General features: G+C 40.5%; 1 protein-coding gene across 1 annotated transcript in view; it reads right to left on the reverse strand.

The window, feature by feature from the left end:
- The window catches only part of LOC112257852 (transmembrane protein 211), a 223,637-nt gene that overhangs the window by 139,992 nt on the left and 61,507 nt on the right, over positions 1-22,138 (reverse strand). Inside the window, exon 2 of the mRNA XM_024431735.2 lies at positions 4,822-4,960. Within this exon, the coding sequence (XP_024287503.1) occupies positions 4,822-4,960 (139 nt within the window). The remainder of the gene's footprint in view (positions 1-4,821; positions 4,961-22,138) is intronic.

The following is a 22,138-nucleotide window of genomic DNA, read 5'->3' on the forward strand; positions in this document are numbered from 1 at the left end:
TGTCGAGGCTGGAGAGGTATGAAAAGTTCAAAAAGGTGGGAGGCAGGCCTTTTTAACAGACCGTTAGCCCTGTCTAGGAACTAAGCTCTCGACTTTGTCAATATAGATTGAGGTTGCAATCTAACCTGACTAATGAATATAGCCACTAATTAGCCTGTGTTAAATACCACTTCCCTGGCTATACGTCAAGCTATTAGTCGATAATCCAATGGCTCATTGGCTAAAAATCAATGCTGTTGTGCTGAGGCTAAGTAAATGATAAGGGAAAAGCAAACAAACATTTTCTCATCATTTCAAGCTAGAAGTATATCTAATCTTAGTGAGATAATCAGGGAGGAAAGTAAGTACTAAAACTGAGACTTGTTAATTTCTAAACTTCCTGAACTCCACGGTGCGGCTAAAAAAGACCTGGAGGTTTTCAAAAGGGCTTTCGGCAGGAAATCCAGGAGCATTTCCAAAGAATGAGTCTGAAAAGTCCAGTCTGAAAAAGTGTGTTGTTGTTTCAGGGGCTTTTTTCTCAAGATTTGGATATGTTTCAGGATAGGAAATAATAGCAGTGCTTAGTCAGTCCTTTCTCTTCTCTCGTTTTACAGAATATCCTTTATAGTTTACTGGATGTCGTGGGAGTGTTGCGGGAGTGTCAGAGTTGTTGGTGAGAGCAGTTTGTGCTCTTCAGATATCAAAACATCTCACACTTTGAGAAACACATAACTACACACAAACACACAGGAACGGACACACGTGCACACTCGATACAGTGTGTGGAGGGCCTATGCACCAGGGTGGTGGGCAGCAGCTAGGACTGGTTAGTTTACCTGGCTGTTGTCGTGTGTATACATCACATTATACCCTAGCATCATATCACCAGCAACGCTTAAGCTTAGTTTTATGATGCTACTTCCCTATTTGAATAAAAGCAGGGTCCTGATAGTCCCCCTGAACCAATGACCTGTGTTAAGGGGCAGTAATTGTCTTTTTACGGCCACCTTTAGATCTCCCCGGTGCCCTCCTCGTATCACTACACCAGAGCAACACTTCACTCCACCACCGCAACCCGTAACCTAGCAACGGCCCGCTGAAGGCCTGAAGAGCAGCAGCTTCCGTTTGGTTTTGTGTGAGTGTTGTGCCTTGGCAACAAAGTGAGCTCCTCTTCACTTCAGATGATAGGCAGCTTTATCTGTGTGTCGCTTGTAAATATCTGTGTACTGGATTAATACCTATAGAGAACACTAAAGGACATTTCCATGTAAAAGGACGTATGAGCACAAACATGTGAAGTTCATAGGAGGTGTCAAATGAAAGCAAAGAGTCTATAGTTTTTTTAAATTAAGTCATATACAGATTTTTTTAAACCTTTTTCCATCCTACAAATTAGGAATAAGTAAAGGCGTTGACTTCTGGTCAAACAGCTGGAAAAAGGTGTCTTAGAAAACATCTGGCAGAAATAGTCCTAAAAGGTATTAAAAATGCATCAAATCACATTAATGCAGACACCTGCACAACTAATATGAACATGTACATTTTGTTTTGCAGAAATTATTTGCCATCTGTAAGTTTAAGAAATATTGCCTAGTGTCTTGTCATTTTGTTACCAAAAACCCACATATCTTTAAGATATTTCTTTATTTCTCTCCCTCATGAGGGAGGATAATGAAAGATCACAGAATTAACAAGTAAAGGTAGGCCTACCAATTAGTTGTAGTGTTTTTACTGATATCTATTTAGTTTATTATTTATTAAATGATTAAAATGTGCCCTTCTGTTATCAAATCGGAAACATAATGACCAAACAATCTGCAACAGAATGACTGCAACTGTATTGGCTACAATGGGAGCTCATCTGCTACTGTCCTCTCTTCCACTGGCATACTGTTATGTTCAGCTCATAACTGTTTTCTTTCTCTTTCTGTCACGTGGTGGTCAAAGCAAGAGTGTGAAAACAGTCTGGACAACCACTCACTCTCTCTCTCAAGTTAATGTCAACTCTCCCATGAACCCCCTCTCGTTCCATTTACTGTAACCAGCCCTCTCACCCACTGAGCACCAGCCAACACCAGACGTCCATGGACGTTGAAAAGTGGTTGAAGGTCAGTCCAAATCTGAACCAATCATAGATGTCTGTTTTACAAAATTTGGACAGAACAGTACAATACAGTAGAGCGCAGTGCAGTACAGTAGAGAAAACAACAGTAGAGAACAGGTGCACAGTAAAGTGTACTTTAGTACAGTACAGTAGAGCACACTAAAGTACAGTATAATTTACTTGATGTACTATACTTTACTGTACTGAACTCCACTGTACTTTACTGTAATGTACTGTGCTCTACTGTTCTGTACTGTGCTATCCAAATATGCGAAATATACATCTATGAGTGGTACATATTTTGGTCCAGTCTGGACCAACCAAATTGAAGAGAATGACATTCATACTTATGCATTTCTGTTTAGCACAGATTATGGACCCATGAAGTCAATATGTTACAATAATTCTGGTACTAGGTGTTAATCCATTTCACTTACTGTACTTCCATTACCAAAATAGATTTTTTCAAACTCTAGGTGTCATATCATACCTGACAATTCATTCTTTCTGCAGACATCTTTGAATCTTAACTCGGAGTAGATATTTAACAGAGTTCTTTGGAAAAATGTGGTCTCGTAAAAAACAGAGGGAGATTTGACTGTTTTTCTGTTACCAAACTGTAGATCTGCACTGTTCTTCTAGTAAACGTGTTTCAGTAAAGTTTTCACTGGAAATTGTTAGACGTTGTGTTGTATGGTCTGTTCAACTTTGCAATCAATGTTTTTGGTTTGGCATACTTTTAAAGTGAAAAATCAGAGTCTCAGCGTCATTCTATGGAATTGCTCTACAGATGAAGATATAACCTACCTAGATCACCAAAGAACGCCCAAGCAGAGAAATGGGAGAAATAATAACTTATGGGACCAAGGGACTTCATTCATAACTCTCTTATGATTCACCTTGACTTGTATATCAGCCGTTGAGTAGACAACGCGATCTACCGTGTAGGTCAGGGGTGCTCAAATATTTAGGTTTGGTGAGCCAAAATATAATCTGATTGGTGGGCCACTGGCCAAACAAATAGGCATTATCTATTTAGAAATATAACAGGTAAACAATATCTGTTTAGTAAGCAATCATTAAATCACACTTCCATAAATCTAATTGTAGCTATATAACTCGATACCTAACAGATTCTGATTACCAGTATTAAAGATGTATTCAAAAACCGTGGCACAGAAACTGCAACCAAGTTTCTACTTTCATAAGGCTAGTAACTGGAATATGTTTCAAATTACTTGAATATGGGAAAGGTGTAACAATTTGTATTTGCAGCAGTAAATCACTGAAATGCATCAGAAATTCCAGGGAAACATGAGGGAAGCTAATCAGGCAAAAGCGCCTCTAGCCTAGTCGGGGCCCGAAGAGAGATTTTGGTTAGATACATTTTTGGGCCGAGTTAAAGAACATTTTCAGCAATTCCACAAATTTTGTCATGAGGTGAAGCATTGTTTCGTAGTTTTAAAGCTAATTTCCTGCCATTCTACACATTTTGCCACGGTGTGATGAGAAACTTTTGCAGTTTTAAAGCAGATTTTCTGCAATTCTACACATTTTGTCATGACTTATACCATGTTCATATGATATCTGATTGAGAGTGACAAAAAAAAAAAATCTATGGGGCCCCCTGGAGGTTAGGGCCCACGTGCGTGCCAGGTTGGTAATTTGTACTACAAGGTTTAGATAGAGATATCCCTCTAGTGGTGTGGGGGGTGTGCTTTGGCAAGTGGGTGGGGTTATATCCTGCCTGTTTGGCCCTGTCCAGGGGTATCATCGGATGGGGCCACAGTGTCTCCTGACCCCTCCTGTCTCAGCCTCCAGTATTTATGCTGCAATAGTTTATTTGTCTGGGGGCTAGGCTCAATCTGTTATATCTGAAGTACTTCTCCTGTCTTATCCGGTGTCCTGTGTGAATTTAAGTATGCTCTCTCTAATTCTCTCTTTCTCTCTCGGAGGAGGATCTGAGCCCTAGGACCATGCCTCAGGACTACCTGACATGATGACTCCTTGCTGTCCCCAGTCCACCTGGCCGTGCTGCTGCTCCAGGTTCAACTGTTCTGCCTGCGGCTATGGAACCCTGACCTGTTCACCGGACGTGCTACCTGTGCCAGACCTGCTGTTTTCAACTCTCTGGAGACAGCAGGAGCGGTAGAGATACTCTTAATGATCGGCTATGAAAAGCCAACTGACATTTACTCCTGAGGTGCTGACTTGCTGCACCCTCGACAACTACTATGATTATTATTATTTGACCATGCTGGTCATTTATGAACATTTGAACATCTTGGCCATGTTCTGTTATAATCTCCACCCGGCACAGCCAGAATAGGACTGGCCAACCCTCATAGCCTGGTTCCTCTCTAGGTTTCTTCCTAGGTTTTGGCCTTTCTAGGGAGTTTTTCCTAGCCACCGTGCTTCTACGCCTGCATTGCTTGCTGTTTGGGGTTTTAGGCTGGGTTTCTGTACAGCACTTTGAGATATCAGCTGATGTAAGAAGGGCTATATAAATACATTTGATTTTGATTTGATTTGATAGCTGGCTACCATCTAAAAATGTTTTGCTAACATGAGCTAATTGAGTGACTGCCGGTGACTTACGTTACAAGTGTAAAACTTGTACGATTCGGGCCAAACCAAACAGCGTCGTGGCCCCAGTTTGGTCAGCCCTGGTCTAGGTAATAGAGAGTCTGTGTGTTGTTGTTGACAGGTGTGTGTGTGTGTGTCTGTTCTGTACTCACCCGCAGCCATCTGCATGTATCCAGCCAGTGTACAGATCCTCCTCTCACAGCCTCCGCTGGGCAGGAAGATGGTGATGATGGCCAACAGAGAGCTGACTGCCAGGAGAGAACATCCTCCAGAACACAGCACTGCACTCGTCTGAAACACACACACAAACACCAGAGAAAGGGGTAAGTTCAAGGGTTGATCACTCGTTAAACATAAATACACTATTAATGCATACTTGAATATCAGCTTGCTATTCAGCAACCAGTACATATCAAGGAAGCAACTGACAGGTTGAACCATACTAAATATAATGTGTGATAGTTTGAAAGCTAGAAACAGAGTTAAACATGTTACTCTCACTCACAGACCCACACAAACACATACATTCTTTAATATGCTTCTGTTTCCTGAGACAGTGCTTCAAATCAGAACAACAAAGGATTGACCCTGACTGTCCTCATTCATTACACTATGTTTAATCACACACTGGTTACACAGACAGAGAGAGAGAGGCTGAGGAGAACACCGGGCAAGCACAACACACAACCCACGCTAACAGACAACTGTGCACACACAATCCACTAACACGAACACACACAAACACACAAATCACCCTGTATCACACTGGCTTTGATAAATCAAATCAAATTTTATTTGTCACATACACATAGTTAGCAGATGTTAATGTGAGTGTAGTGAAATTCTTGTGCTTCTAGTTCCAAAAATGCAGTAATATCCAACGAGTAATCTAACTTAATAATTTCATAACAATTACCTTATACACACAAGTGTGAAGGAATGAATAAGAATATGTACATTAAAAAAATATATGAATGAGTGATGGCTGAACGGCATAGGCAAGATGCAGTGGATGGTATAGAGTACAGTATATACATATGAGATGTGTAATATAGGGTATGTAAACATATAAAAGTGGCATTGTTTAAAGTGGCTAGTGATACATTACATCAAGATGGCAAGATGCAGTAGATGGTATAGAGTACAGTAAATACATATGAGATGAGTAATGTAGGGTATGTAAACATTATATGAAGTGGCATTGTTAAAGTGGCTAGTGATACTTTTATTACATTTTTCTTTTATTAAGGTGGCTGGAGTTGAGTGAGTATGTTGGCAGCAGCCACTTTGATAAAGCTGCCGCGCATCCTACCTTCCTACCACCTGGACACACACACACACACTCACACACACACACACACACACACAAAGTGGAGTTGTTGGAACAAGTCCTATGAGTGATTAGCATTCAAGCCGCGGCGATCACAGAAAACTGTATAACATGCATGAGGGAATGACACCACTAATACAAGTGTCATTAGTCGCGTACTTGATGTGTTTCACCCTTCTGACTGACACGGAGGGAGAAAAAAGACAGCAAGAATCTCCATGCCTGGCAGAAGACTTCATTAAATTGTTCTTGCAAGTTTGGGGCAGAGAAAATGAGGACGGTCACCTTCATTTTTTTATGAAGGTAAGAAAAAAAAGAGAGCGATAGATGAAAAAGCAACCCCCGCTATTCTGAAGCCCATACAGATAACTTATTTGACAAAAACATCATAATTTCACACCTTGCTTATATTTGTATATGATCACGTGTCTCTCTATCATGCGTGGGAATACCTCATATATACATATATATATACACACACATATACACACACACACACAGTGCATTCTTAAAGTATTCAGACCCCTTGACAATTTCCACATTTTGTTACGTTACAACATTATTCTAAAATCGATTAAAGCTAATTTTTTTCTTCATCAATCTACACACAATACCCCATAATGACAAAGGAGTTTTTGAAAATTGTTGCAAATTTTATAAAAATAAAAACTGAAATATCACATTACATAAGTATTCAGACCCTTGTCTGTCGGCCCTGCATTAACGACCAAAATTGGTTGGAGAAAATTGTGCTAAATAAATTTAAAAAAAAAAAATATATATATATATATATATGGGGGATACAACCTTCCCAGCTCTGCAGATTCTGCTGTGAAGACTCATTAGATCATTTTTTTTGGTACTGTCCATATGTAGCTGGTTTTTGGTCACAGGTCCAGGAATGGCTGAAGTATTGCAACATTTACCTGGAGCTAACGCTGCAAATAGCAATACTAACAATCACAGCACAGTTGAAAAATATATGGAAAATATAAATCGGTGTTAAGAGATAGATGGGAGGGGTTGAATGGAGCTGAAGGGTGGGACTAATAACAACAAGATAAATGTAAAATATACTGTGTCTGTAAAATGTATAAGGGTTCAGAACTTCTGTGAAATATATGGCAAATAGAAATCAAACTGGATGGACATCAGAAATCGTGTAACAGAAATGTGTATTTGTATGTACAGTTGAAGTCAGAAGTTGACATACACCTTAGCAAAATACATTTAAACTCAGTTTTTCACAATTCCTGACCTTTAATCCTCGTAAACATTCCCTCTCTTAGGTCAGTTGTGATCACCACTTTATTTTAAGAATGTAAAATGTCAGAATAATAATAGAGAGAATGATTTATTTCAGCTTTTATTTCTTTCATCACATTCCCAGTGGGTCAGAAGTTTACATACCCTCAATTAGTATTTGGTAGCATTGCCTTTACATTGTTTAACTTGGGTCAAACGTTTCAGGCAGCCTTCCACAAGCCTCCCACAATAAGTTGGGTGAATTTTGGACAATTCCTCCTGACAGAGCTGGTGTAACTGAGTCAGGTTCATAGGCCTCCTTGCTCACACACGCTTTTTCAGTTCAGCCCACACATTTTATATAGGACTGAGGTCAGGGCTTTGTGATGGTCACTCCAATACCTTGACTTTGTTGTCCTTAAGCCATTTTGCCACAACTTTGGAAGTGTGCTTGGGGTCATTGTCCATTTAGAATACCCATTTGCGACCAAGCTTTGACTTCCTGACTGATGTCTTGAGATGTTGCTTCAATATATCCATATAATGTTTTCCCCTCATGATGCCATCTATTTTGTTAAGTGCACCAGTCCCTCCTGCAGCAAAGTACCCCCACAACATGATGCTGCCACACCCGTGCTTCACGGTTGGGATGGTGTTCTTCGGCTTGCAAGCCTCCCCCTTTTTCCTCCAAACATAACAATGGTCATTATGGCCAAACAGTTCCATTTTTGTTTCATCAGACCAGAGGACATTTCTCCACATTGACCCACTGGAATTGTGATACAGTGAATTATAAGTGAAATAATCTGTCTGTAAACAATTGTTGGAAAAATTACTTGTGTCATAAACAAAGTAGATGTCCTAATCGACTTGCCAAAACTATAGTTTGTGAACGAGAAATGAATGTAGTGGTTGAAAAATAAGTTTTAATGACTCCAACCTACGTTTATGTAAACTTCCGACTTCAACTGTATATACACTGCTCAAAAAAATAAAGGAAACACTTAAACAACACAATGTAACTCCAAGTCAATCACACTTCTATGAAATCAAACTGTCCACTTAGGAAGCAACACTGACAATAAATTTCATATGCTGTTGTGCAAATGGAATAGACAACAGGTGGAAATTATAGGCAATTAGCAAGACACCCCCAATAAAGGAGTGGTTCTGCAGGTGGGGACCACAGACCACTTCTCAGTTCCTATGCTTCCTGGCTGATGTTTTGGTCACTTTTCAATGCTGGCGGTGCTTTCACTCTAGTGGTAGCATGAGGCGGAGTCTACAACCCACACAAGTGGCTCAGGTAGTGCAGCTCATCCAGGATGGCACATCAATGCGAGCTGTGGCAGGAAGGTTTGCTGTGTCTGTCAGCGTAGTGTCCAGAGCATGGAGGCGCTACCAGGAGACAGGCCAGTACATCAGGAGACGTGGAGGAGGCTGTAGGAGGGCAACAACCCAGCAGCAGGACCGCTACCGCCGCCTTTGTGAAAGGAGGAGCAGGAGGAGCACTGCCAGAGCCCTGCAAAATGACCTCCAGCAGTCCACAAATGTGCATGTGTCTGCTCAAATGGTCAGAAACAGACTCCATGAGGGTGGTATGAGGGCCCGACGTCCACAGGTGGGAGTTGTGCCTACAGCCCAACACCGTGCAGGATGTTTTTCATTTGCCAGAGAACACCAAGATTGGCAAATTCGCCACTGGCGCCCTGTGCTCTTCACAGATGAAAGCAGGTTCACACTGAGCATGTGACAGACGTGACAGTCTGGAGACGCCGTGGAGAACGTTCTGCTGCCTGCAACATCCTCCAGCATGACCGGTTTGGTGCTGGGTCAGTCATGGTGTGGGGTGGCATTTCTTTGGGGGCCCACACAGCCCTCCATGTGCTCGCCAGAGGTAGCCTGACTGCCATTAGGTACCGAGATGAGATCCTCAGACCCCTTGTGAGACCATATGCTGGTGCGGTTGGCCCTGGGTTCCTCCAAATGCAAGACAATGCTAGACCTCATGTGGCTGGAGTGTGTCAGCAGTTCCTGCAAGAGGAAGGCATTGATGACTGGCCCGCCCGTTCCCCAGACCTGAATCCAATTGAGCACATCTGGGACATCATGTCTCGCTCCATCCACCAACGCCACGTTGCACCACAGACTGTCCAGGAGTTGGCGGATGCTTTAGTCCAGGTCTTAAAAGGTTATTCGGCCATCCCCATAGGAGAACACTTTGAAGACCCCTTTTTGGTTCTAGTTAGAACACTTTTGGTTCCAAGTAGAACCCTTTTGGGTTCCATGTGCAACCCTTTCAACAGACAGTTCTACATGGAACGCAAAAGGGTTCTACCTGGAACCAAAAATAACCCTTTTGTAAACTTTTTTCTAAGAGTGTAAGAAAAAGAGGGAGGAGATATGTGCTGTTATACTGGGTTAAAATCAACATGCCTTTTACTATCGGATCATAACCAAAGCAATAATCAAAAGTGAACAACAATGATTATGATGATGATGATGATGTTGTTCACGACGAAGGTGTTTCTGCTGCATTGCTGATCACATGAGAGGTGAGAGGAAGGTATACTGTACAGAGTAGGCTCTGTAGAAAATCCATTAAATATTATGTTCTTTGTGCTCTTTTCCTCTCTCACCAAAATGATATTCATGTATGCATGGGAATGTCTGGTTCTTTCCCTCATTGCTTGATCTTGACTGGTCTCACAGCCTCCTGGTGTAGCGCCTAGCTGCCTCCCTGCCATGTCTATTTTACATTCAGTGACACATTTAAAGGGTACGTGGGCCTCAATGTTGAAGTAAGATTACAGATACTTTTGAAAAACTAGATGATTACTTCGAGGATTACTTTTAAATTCAGAAAGGATGTTTTCAAAACAAACTGTTTTCTCAATGACATTCAAATTAGCATTGAAAAAAGGCGCAAGTTTAAATATGGTCAGACTCGCTCACGTTGAACAAAAGTCAGAGACCACTATGATGACACACCAAATGTGTTTGATGGATCGCGGGAAAAGAGCAGAAATAGGCTTTTGTAGGCTACAGTCCAAGCTATATCTTCCAATGGTGCGACTGCTGTCGGCATCCAAAGATTATCCAATTTGAATAAACGCGTGTAGGTAAGGATGACAGCAGCGGTGAAGTCTTCGGCGATACGGACATCACTTTTTATTGATATCTACATAGTGCACTGATGTGAATCACATTGCTGCTCTCTCATTTAGCTATTTGCGCCTTACGGATTGTGATTGTTGTGAATGGCTGTTCACAAATCTATGTGTATTTGAACGCAATAATGGTTGAATTCAATAACTTTAAACTGCCTGTCAATCAATTGTTTTTGAAACCTGTGAACATACAGTGAAAAATGCGCTCTTGCAACAGCTGCATAGTTCGGATCCCAGCCTATGGAATAAAATTTAGGCTTTTATTGCTCAATCATTTTTAAAAAATCCATAGGCCTAATGGACACATGCTCAAACTCGCACACTTTTGATTTCCCCTTTAAGTCTATCTGTAGTTTCTACATCAATTTTATTTATTTATTTATTTATTTATATATATATATATATCCATTGATTCTTGAAGAATATAACTTGTAAATGCCTCATGAGCTTAGTTTAACTGTCACACACCATGAGAACCCAAAATATAAGCTTGGTGTTCTCTCATGTTTGAAAACATTGTAAATGTAAACAAACCTGTACATCCTCAGAGCATGGTTAAAACAATAATTTTGATATCATGGTTGGTCAGTCCTTGCATCCATAGCTCTGTCTATTAATCTGAGAGTGGTTACATTTCTCTAGGCCCATCCCTCAGCTCTTTACCAAAACAGACGCTGGTGCGGCCGATTTGTTATTGTTTCATCTGAGGATTTTCCCTTTAAACAGCTAGATATTATCAAGATATCAACGTGTCACCAACAAAAAGGTAAACAATAGGCCTATAGAAAATGATGTAAATATATCACTAGCCACTTTAAACAATGCTACCTTATATAATGTTACTTACCCTACATTATTCATCTCATATGCATACGTATATACTGTACTCTATATCATCGACTGCATCCTTATGTAATACATGTATCACTAGCCACTTTAACTATGCCACTTTGTTTACATACTCATCTCTTATGTATATACTGTACTCGATATCAGCTACTGTATCTTGCCTATGCTGCTCTATACCATCACTCATTCATATATCCTTATGTACATATTCTTTATCCCCTTGCACTGTGTATAAGACAGTAGTTTTGGAATTGTTAGTTAGATTACTTGTTGGTTATTACTGCATTGTCGGAACTAGAAGCACAAGCATTTCGCTACACTCGCATTAACATCTGCTAACCATGTGTATGTGACAAATAAAATTTGCTTTGATTTGATTTGAAATGCAGTATATGGCATTCATTTTTCACGCCATTCCATGAACGCAGCATTTACTTTTCAACTCGAATCAATGAGCCCAATCAGTCATCCATGACAACAATATCCTAAACAGAGTAGGGCTGGCTAATAAGTCCTTAGTTTTTGGGTTATGCTTAGGTAAAACAATTTGGCCTATGTATACTTCCACATCCATATAAACATTTATTGGAATGACTGGAATTCTGGTCGACTTTGGTTTTTAATGTAAATATATCATTTCATCGTATTATTATATGTAGTAGAAAGTAATGGGTTAGAAGAAGCCTACATAACCAACCCATAGAGTAAAATGTAACATCCATATATGGCCAACTATGTAAACTTTAACATTGATTTATCCTGCAATAGATGTCGTTCAATTGGCAATACATGTTTGTCTTCTTCTAATGCCTATTTTAATTTTATTTAACTAGGTAAGTCAGTTCATAACACATTCTTATTTACAATGACGGCCTACCCTGTCCAAACCCAGACAATGCTGGGCCAATTGTGTGTCGCCCTATGGGACTCAATCGCGGGCAGATATGATACAGCCTGGATTCGAAGCAGGGACTGTAGTGACGCCTCTTGCACTGAGATGCGCCACTCCGGAGCTCTTAAGAGGAAAGTCATCTAAAAGTAACTGAATGTAATCAGATTACGTTACTGAGTTTGGGTAATCCAGAAGTTACGTTACTGATTACAATTTTGGACAGAAAACAAGTAACTGTAACGGATTACATTTAGAAAGTATCCTACCCAACCCTGGTCCCCACAATACATACCTACTTAACAGTAGCAGTCATTTACTGTATGGAACTACAGGTTACTGCGGCTGCATCAGTTTCAATAGGCAACACAATCTCCAAATAATACATAATGTAATATAAAGTAAAATCATAATACGTACGACTGCAATAGGAGACATTTAACTGTCCCCAAGTGCAGTTTCGTGTACAAATTCAAGGTTGGTCATATAAAAATGAAGCAAGTAACATCCTCTCACTTCACACAGGCAGGTAACAGCAATATTTCTCCACTAGCAGAATAACTTCCTTTCATTCAGCTAATTAACTGGGAAGCAGTAATATATGTATTCACATGACATTTTACACTTGCCATTTAAACAACTCCAGATAATATTTAATAAAGCCTATCGCATTTGTTGCCCTGTCTCCATCTATAAAACAAAACCTACATTTCAATTAATGAGGACAACATTAATCAAGTCTTTACATTCTGTGTTTGTCAGCGATATTGTGTTTAGCGTCTTCGGCTGTTGATGATACAAACGCGTTATAATGAACTCATTATGATCGCAACGTTTACTTACAGACGAGACAGAAAGAAATGAGAAGCCCTTTTCCACTACGGTGTAGTGTTGTGCTAAGCGATGCTTAGAGCCAGAGTTAATTTAGTAGAAAATTGGGTTCTAACAGCACTGGCACTTTCAGATATGTTTCTTAAATAGATTGTAAATATATATGAATAACTACGCAGAGCACTGAAACAACACAACAAGCCGGAGATTGACTTTCTCTATTTGAAGTTACTTTGAAGAATGAAATTGTAAAAACAAAAAGTAAATTATGGTGGAGATGATAAGGAGAAGAAATAGACAACGCCCTAAGCTCTGTTAAATGAGGTCATCATTATCACTTTGGCTGTTCAGCATCTAAAGTAGGTCTATAGTAAACACTCGCCCAGGGTGGTCAATCTTGTGGTATAAAACAACAGCAGTGTTAAACCATGCATGCACGCAGACACACTAACACGAAAGCACACGGTCCCACTATGACCTACGGTCAGGGCTGGGGCTCAGTCATAAAGACTATTTGATTGGTTTCCTACTACAATCCAATATCACACACAAGGCCTGTATTGGAGAGCAATAACAGTTACAGCCCTGGTTCAGAAATGCCCTAAATAGACTAAGAGTATGGAGTAATAAAGTAACATTCAGGTGGAGGTTCCATGGGTTACCTTTTCCAATTAAATCGAGGAAGTCCAGGATTACACACAAAAGGCCAATAATATTTCATTGTATGCACAATTGGGAGTTCTACAATCGGTGGTTTAGAATCCTCCTTCCAATAAGGGTATCACAATACAGTATTTTCATTTGGAGCTTGTGAAAGTACACATGGGCATTTCCATCCAAAATGATCCATGAGCACCAACATGTGAAGTTCATAAGAACATATCAAATTGGGTGTTAAATTAAAGTTACGAGTCTATATTTTTAGGAAATGAAGGCATAGATATCTATTTTTTTTAATGACCTTCAATCTTAAAAAGTATGCATAAGTAAATGTTTTGATTTCTGGATAAACAGATGGAAAATATGTCTTAGGAAACATCTGCCCGAATAGTTGTAAAATGTATCAGAAATACATCAAAACACAATAATGTTGACGTAAAGACCCCTGCCAACTAATACCAATTCTTATATTTCGTTTTGTAGAAATAGTTAACCTTCTATAAGTTTAAGAAATATTGCTTGTAATTCCGTTACCAAAAACCCACATATCTTTGAAGGTGCTACACAGGATTTTTTTTGTAATTTCAGAAATATCCATAATATAACTTGTGCTAATAGTGGAATGATTGTGTTTCACTGTGATATTCCCCTTCTGATTTCTCCCGCCAGAGCGGAATCTGTTGACAAACTGCGAAAGCTGTTCTGACTTTCCACTGTGTTATCTAGTGGAAATCGCTAATTCCCTGGTAACTTTCGGTTTTGTCCCACCAGCTTCAAACAGCTGTAAATGCAATATTTTTAAAATATATTTCACAGCTTTTTAGATGGGACAATGATTCCATACACTATTTAGTGCTAGTTTTCTCACAGAAACTGAAATTGAGCGTACAAGTGTAGAATTTATCAACCAAGAAATGACAGAACTATTTCCACTAGATAACACAGCCACAAAAACAGCTATCCCAGTTTGACAACAGATGCCGCTGCGGCGGGAGAAATCAATATGCGAATATCACAGCCAATCACAACACTGGCGGGTAAGTAATACTGTGAAACACTATTGTTCCACTATTAGCGCCAGATACAGTGCACTCGGAAAGTATTTCACCCCTTGACTTTTTCCACATTCGCAAACATTTCTAAAAACCTGTTTTCACTTTGTCATGGGTTATTGTGTGTGGTTTGATGGGGGCAGAAAAACAATTTAATACATTTTAGAATAAGGCTGCAATGTAACAAAATGTGGAAGGGGTCTGAATGCTTTCCGAATGCCATATTATATGGACATTCTGAAATTACAATGCAAAAATTCAAAAACTCCTGTGTGTAGCACTTTTAAAGATATTTCCAAATGTCTGTCCCCGATGAGGAGGAAGGATAATGAAAGTTAACAAAAGTAACAAGTATTGGTAGACCTACCAATTAATTATAGGGATTTTACTAATAACAAATTTATTTATGAATTAAGTCATTAAAACGCGAAAAAAAATGGTAATTCTGCACTCTACTACACTGTCCTGAATTCTGCTCTACCATACTATGCTGTATTGTACTCTCCTGAACTCTACCCTACTCTGCTGTACTCGTCTGTGCTGCGCTGTGATGTCCAAACTTGTGAAACACGAGGATAATTAAATTCCTATCCATAATTATGCATTTCTATGTAGTACAGATCAGGGACCCAACCCATGATGTAATTCCGTTACCGGGTGTTAATCCACTTCATTTACTGTAGTTCTATAACTCAATCTTTAAAATTTAATTTGGAACAGAGTTTTTTGAAAACATGGTCGCACAAAAACATGAGATTCTACCGTAAAGTTCTTCCACAAAATTGTTTTTTGTAAATGTTTGTGTACATTGTTACAACTAGTCCTTGAGCATAGAGTTGTATGGTTTGTTAAAATGTTAAATAAAATATTTTCGTTTGGCATACATTTTAAAGTTAAGAAAACTGAGTCAAAGCGTAATCCGTTATCGTGGAACTGCCCACATCCTCAACACTCATCGCTGTTGGAACAGCAGTATAAAGACCAGACCATTACATTTTTTTACATTTGGTTTATTTAACAAGGCAAGCCAGTTAAGAACAAATTATTATTTACAATGAAGGCCTACTAAAAAGCAAAAGGCCTCCTGCGGGGACTGGGGCTGGGTTTAAAAATAAAAAATACAATTTTGGACAAAACACACATGAGAAGAGAGACACCACAACACTACATAAAGAGAGACGTTTCCCATTAGTGCTCTATGCATACCCTTGACACAAACAACCCAGACACTTGACAATCTAAAGCCTTGCCTGTATAGAGGACTCTGGGTGAAGTGAATACATACCCGCTGCAGCCTAACTGATATACATACTATGCAGATGCGATTAGTTTGCTATATAACTGGACCAACGCGTGGGTGCTGTTTTATGTAAACTGTTATTGTTTTGCATACTGAGAGGGATGACAGCGACCCAAAGCACAGCAGCTATGCTCTCTCTCTCTCTCTCGCTCCATCTTCCTTTTAGCACTGACCCTCCACTTAGCTAGCTCGACCCTGGGCTCATCAGCATTCAGTGATGTAGCAGTGTAGCTAGCGATCATAGTAAGTGTCATCCTTGACATCTCTCCGTGTCGCTCTGAGCCCATTAGCTTAGTCACACACATCTCTGAAAACATCACTTTACCCTGAGTAACATCACATGCACAAACACACGCGCTTCCACAAACATCACTTTACACTGAGAGAGGCTGAATGAGGCCTGGATATTGCCCTGTAGCTGACACACACATACACACACACACACGGAACCAGCTGGGAGGGGTCCCTACTCTCTTCTCTCTCGCTGTGTTTTAATCAGTTGTTTTTCTTCCCTGGTACTCTATATTGTAACTTCATCATTTTCCGAACAATCCTTTCACTCTGCCAAAACGGTCCCACAAATGCCGCCGTCCCCTAAATGAATGTGTTGAATTATACATCCATCTCCTCATTGATCTTTACTGGGGTACAGTCGCTTAGTAGAGACAGAGGATTGTGTGCAACTGTGTGTGTCGTGTCAGACAATCCACCCTGAATATCTGACAATGCCCTGCACCAAGGGCCCACGCTGCAAGAATACAAGATGGAGAGGAGATGAGGGATAAGGGGGGGAGGAGATTAATGACCTGACAAGTGGACGGAGTGTCAATTTTATGTTGAGGACAGCCAGGCCCAAGGAAGGCCATGACATTCACAAAGCACTTATGAAGAGGACATTAGAATGTTCTTCAGGTTCCCTTGACACCAGACAGCCAGGCATGGAAACATGGAGGCAAAATCCTAAAATTCACCTCAGAAAATGGGTGTGTTTGTAAATGTTTATTGTCCTCATCTAATAATAACTGGAGAAGTCAACATGTTATGACATAGGATGGTTGACAGTTGAGAAATGTAATCTGTCATTAATTTGATATAGCCTCTCCCCTTAGATCCTGTTCTAGAGTAATTACCCTATCCCAAATCATGTTGATGGGGGGTGCTTATTGGAATGCTAATCTGTAAATTGGGTTTCCAGGCCTAGTTTAGCAGTAGGGCTTCCTATAGTAGGGTTCCTATAGATCGAGCGGAGTGGAGTTTCCCATATTCTCCCCCAAAAGGGGAAAACTAACTTTCCCATTCTGGGTAAGTCAGAAGGGGTAACACTAAATGGCCTGTCATTGTCATAAGGAATCCACTATATTCGTGCCTCAAATAAAAAAGTATGAAAAAGCATTGTTTACTGTAGCCAGCCGCATACCACCCTGCGTCCCACTGCTGGTGTGCTTCTGAAGCTAAGCAGGGTTGGTCCTGGTCAGTCCTTAGATGGGAGACCAGATGCTGCTGGAAGTGGTTTCGGAGGTTTAGTAGGAGGCACTCTTTCCTCTGGTCTAAAACAAATATCCCCAGGCAGTTGCCCTGTGTAGGGTGCCGACTTTTGGATTGGGACGTTAAACGGGTGTCCTGACTCTCTGTGGTCACTAAAGATCATATGGCACTTATTGTAGGGCTGTTAACCCTGGTGTCCTGGCTAAATTCCCAATCTGGCCCTCATACCATCATGGTCACCTAATCATCCCCAGCTTATAATTGGCTCATTCCTCTCCCCTGTAACTATTCCCCAGGTTGTTAATGAAAATGTGTTCTCAGTCAACTTAGCTGTTAAAAAAAGGGTTAAATATATATTTTTAAATGTGGTGACATGTTTAATCAAAAATCACAGCGGTAATCTGAAGTCAGCCTTACAATTTATCCTGGCTGAATGAACTGAGGCAAACTTCCTGCTCTCACACACACACACACACACACACACACACACACACTCTCTCTTTTGATTTTTTCCTCATTGTTTTCCCCCGGTCAGTCCCTCTCCTCAGCAGAGAGTGAGAGCCAGAACCAGGTGGGGGCGTTGGTAGAGTGGGCAAAAAGTCAAGTTCAAAGCACAGAGCAGAGCCACCCCCAGCCAGAGTGACCAGAGTCAGCAGACCACATGCATGACAGAGCCCATTGTTGTGGGTCCCTGTGAGAGCCTGCTCCGCCGGCCAACAACGCTGTGGGGAGACGGACGTTCTAACATCCCTGCATTCTAACTGCCTGTATTTACCACTGACAAAGATGTGTGTATGTGTGTGTGTGTCTACATGTGTGCATGCATGTGTAAACCCAGTCAGGCATGTGGAGTGGCCTCTCAGAGCCTGCCTATACATGTTGCCCTATCCTTTTCCTAAATCAATAGCTCTACAGGACAGGACAGCAGGAGGGCAGAGCCACTGACAGAGGAACAGAGGCCCAATTCAGGATTGTATCCAGAGCTGCATTCCAGAGTTGTAGTCCCAGTTTTCCTGGCCTGGGTCCACTCTGGCCTAACACTCAGGCAGCTGTCTTCCTGTCAGGGCCACATACCACCACCTGCTGCCCCACCTGGAACCCCAATGGACGCCACTGTATGTGTGCATTGGAATGGGTGAAGGACAAACATGGCCTCCTTGGTGGGTGGCTCTTGTTGCTCTCGATACTGTCTCTATCCCCTAATGCTGAAGCATGGGTTTGTTCACTTCACAGCAAATCACAGAACCGATATTCAGTACCTTCTCGGAGTTAACAGGCCTTTAGTGTACAAAAATATGATTATAAACAATTGAAATACAAGGTCAGGAACTCAACCACCTCAGCAACTGGATAAGATGGCGCTGCAGTGGATAGCAGCCGTTTTTCGGGCTCTTGTCCAATTCTGCTATCTTGTGTATTTTTCCGCTGATGTGAATTGTTATGTACATAATGTCTCCACCATCATTTCCTATGACAGAAAACAACTTCTGGACATCAGAACAGCGATCACTAACCTCGATTTGGACTAACATTTTTACATCAACGAGTCAGCAGCTCTGGATGTTCTGCTTACTCCGGACCAGGCCCTAATCCCCGGGACTCGAAAGAGGAAGCGGTGGAGAAACCAAGGCAGGCGAGTCAGCACCCTGACGAGACTACGTTAGCGAGTAAATACACTACCATTGCCCTCTGTTCTATTGGCGAACGTGCATTCACTGGAGAATAAACTGGATGAGCTCCGTTCGAGACTATCCTATCAATGGGACCGGAAAAACTAATATATTACGCTTCTCAGAGTCGTGGCAGAACAAGGACATTATTCCATTTTGTTACAGGAAAATCAACCTTATTCTACAATAGATTACATCGTTTTTCCCCTCATCAATCTACCCACGATACCCCATAATGACAAAGCAAAAACAGCTTTTTTAATTTTGCTTATTTTTATATACAGTGGGGCAAAAAAGTATTTAGTCAGCCACCAATTGTGCAAGTTCTCCCACTTAAAAAGATGAGGCCTGTAATTTCCATCATAGTTGAAGTGTACCTATGACAGACAAAATGAGAAAAAGACATCCAGAAAATCACATTGTAGGATTTTTTATGAATTTATTTGCAAATTATGGTGTAAAATAAACTTTTGTTATTGACCAAATACTTATCTCAATACTTTGTTATATACCCTTTGTTGGCAATGACAGAGGTCAAACATTTTCTGTAAGTCTTCACAAGGTTTTCACACACTGTTGCTGGTACATTGCTGCCAAAGGTTCTTCTACAAAGTATTGACTCAGGGGTGTGAATGCTTATGTAAATGAGCTATTTCTCTATTTCATTTTCAATACATTTGCAATAACGTCATTATTGGGTATTGTGTGTAGATGGTTGAGAAAAAAATTACTTCAATAATTGTTTAATTCAGGCTGTGATGCAACAAAATGTAGAATAAGTCAAGGGGTATGAATACCTCCTGAAGGCACTGTATTATGTACATAGCTACCTCTACCCCTGCACATCGACTCAGTACACGTACTCCCTGTATATAGTCATGTTATTTTTACTAATTTTGATTCATTTTTAACTGTGTATTTATTCCTCGTGTCACGATTTCTATTTTTATTCTGTAACTCTGCATTGTTGGGAAAATGATCCATAAGTAAGCATTTCACATCTCGTCTACACCTGTTGTTTACGAAATCAGGTGGCATATGACATCTTATTTGATTTAAATTGGCTGAAGGTGCCGTAAAACTCGGGGCAATGTCTGATCAAGTATTTTTTTAGATGTGGAAATAAAGTATTGGATTCCCCCTGAGAAGTCCCAATCTCATTGGAGAGATGCATATCCTGAAAACATTTCCATAATATCTGTTGTTGTGGGTGGATGGCAGAAGCAGCATTGGCAAGAAATGTGTGTTATAAAGCAGCAGCATCCCACAGGAGACATGATGTCTTTATGCAGATGCCAGAGCTATAGAAACCTATTGAATGGCTGTTACGTAAGGCTGTGGAAAAGATGGCTATGGGCCACATTGTAGAGTTTCATAGAGCTAACTTCAGCTGCTATTTTAGAAACATATTTTTCTTCAAAAAAAATGTCAGTCATCAGCCTCCTCATAAAAACAGGAAGCATTGCAGCCCCTGCAGTCTTTATTCAATCAATTACAGTTTTTACTAGATCAAGAGCTACATTTCTTATAACGCATAATCACATCTATACTAAAAAGCATTAAGAAACTGACCTACTTTTTTGGAGGATATAATATATAACTTCTCATTTATCCATAAGGAGTAATAAAATAGCATCCTCACATTATATATTGGCCAATCAAGACAATATGATTGTGATCAAAACGCCCATCTGTCACACACACTTCACATCACATTTGCACTGCCATTGGAAAATACCATAGAATACACTGAATAAAACAGTAAAGAACCACTAAACTCACAAAAATCTAGTCACATCACCACCTCCAAAGCCCTAATCCTCACACAAAGGCTCAGAGAGAACAGCTATATCACAGGCACTATAGACTGGTTAGCTGACAATGTCACGCAAATTATGTATGTTGTTGTGATTCTGGGTGGCCAGATAGCTCAAGTCCAGGGTGTCTGGGAGGATGTGAGCCATGACCAGCCTTTCAAAGCATTTTACCTTGGTGTTCTTGGGGACAGGGACTATGGTGGTTTGCTTGAAACATGTCGATATTATAAACTGGGTCAGGGAGAGGTTGAAAATGACAGTGAAGATACTTGCCAGCTGGTCAGCGCCTGCTCTGAGTACACGTCCTAAACAGTTCTTTAGCTTAGCATCCGCTTCCTCGGACCACTTCCGTATTGAGTGCATCACTGGTACTTCCTGTGTGTTTTTGCTTGTAAGCAGGAATCAGGAGGATAGAGTTATGGTCAGATTTGACCATTTATATGGATTTCTATCTTATTCTTGATACTGTCTTGTTTTGAGGTGTTTTGACGGATGTCACGTCTATGCTAATTTGGCAAAGCTGCAAGCTGGTGTAACAGTATAGCTTCTGTCCCTCTCCTCGCCTCGAACCAGGGACCCTCTGCACACATAGACAACAGATACCCTCGAAGCATCGTTACCCATCGCGCCACAAAAGCTGCGGCCCTTGTAGAGAAAGGGGAACAACTACTTCAAGGTCTCCGAGCGAGTGACGTCACTGATTGAAACGCTACTAGCGCGCACCACCGCTAACTAGCTAGCCATTTCACACCGGTTACACGAGCTAACCAACCAACTGTAACTATGTAGTTATTTCAGAAACAACAAGTTCTCATTGTACAAATGTATTTGTTTTCAATAAACCATGGAGACAAAATATGGTTTACATGTTGTCAATAATCTAAGCCAACTCCACCCTAACCCTCACACAAAGGCTCAGAGAGAACAGCTGTATCATAGGCACCATAGATTGGTTAAAATCAAATCAAATCAAATTTTATTTGTCACATACACATGGTTAGCAGATGTTAATCGAGTGTAGTGAAATGCTTGTGATTCTAGTTCCGACAATGCAGTAATAACGAGCAAGTAATCTAACTAACAATTCATTAAACTCAAAAAAAAACTACTGTCATACACAGTGTAAGGGGATAAAGAATATGTACATAAGGATATATGAATGAGTGATGGT

The sequence above is a fragment of the Oncorhynchus tshawytscha genome, linkage group LG09, assembly GCF_018296145.1.
Source record: "Oncorhynchus tshawytscha isolate Ot180627B linkage group LG09, Otsh_v2.0, whole genome shotgun sequence".
Taxonomy (NCBI): domain Eukaryota; kingdom Metazoa; phylum Chordata; class Actinopteri; order Salmoniformes; family Salmonidae; genus Oncorhynchus; species Oncorhynchus tshawytscha.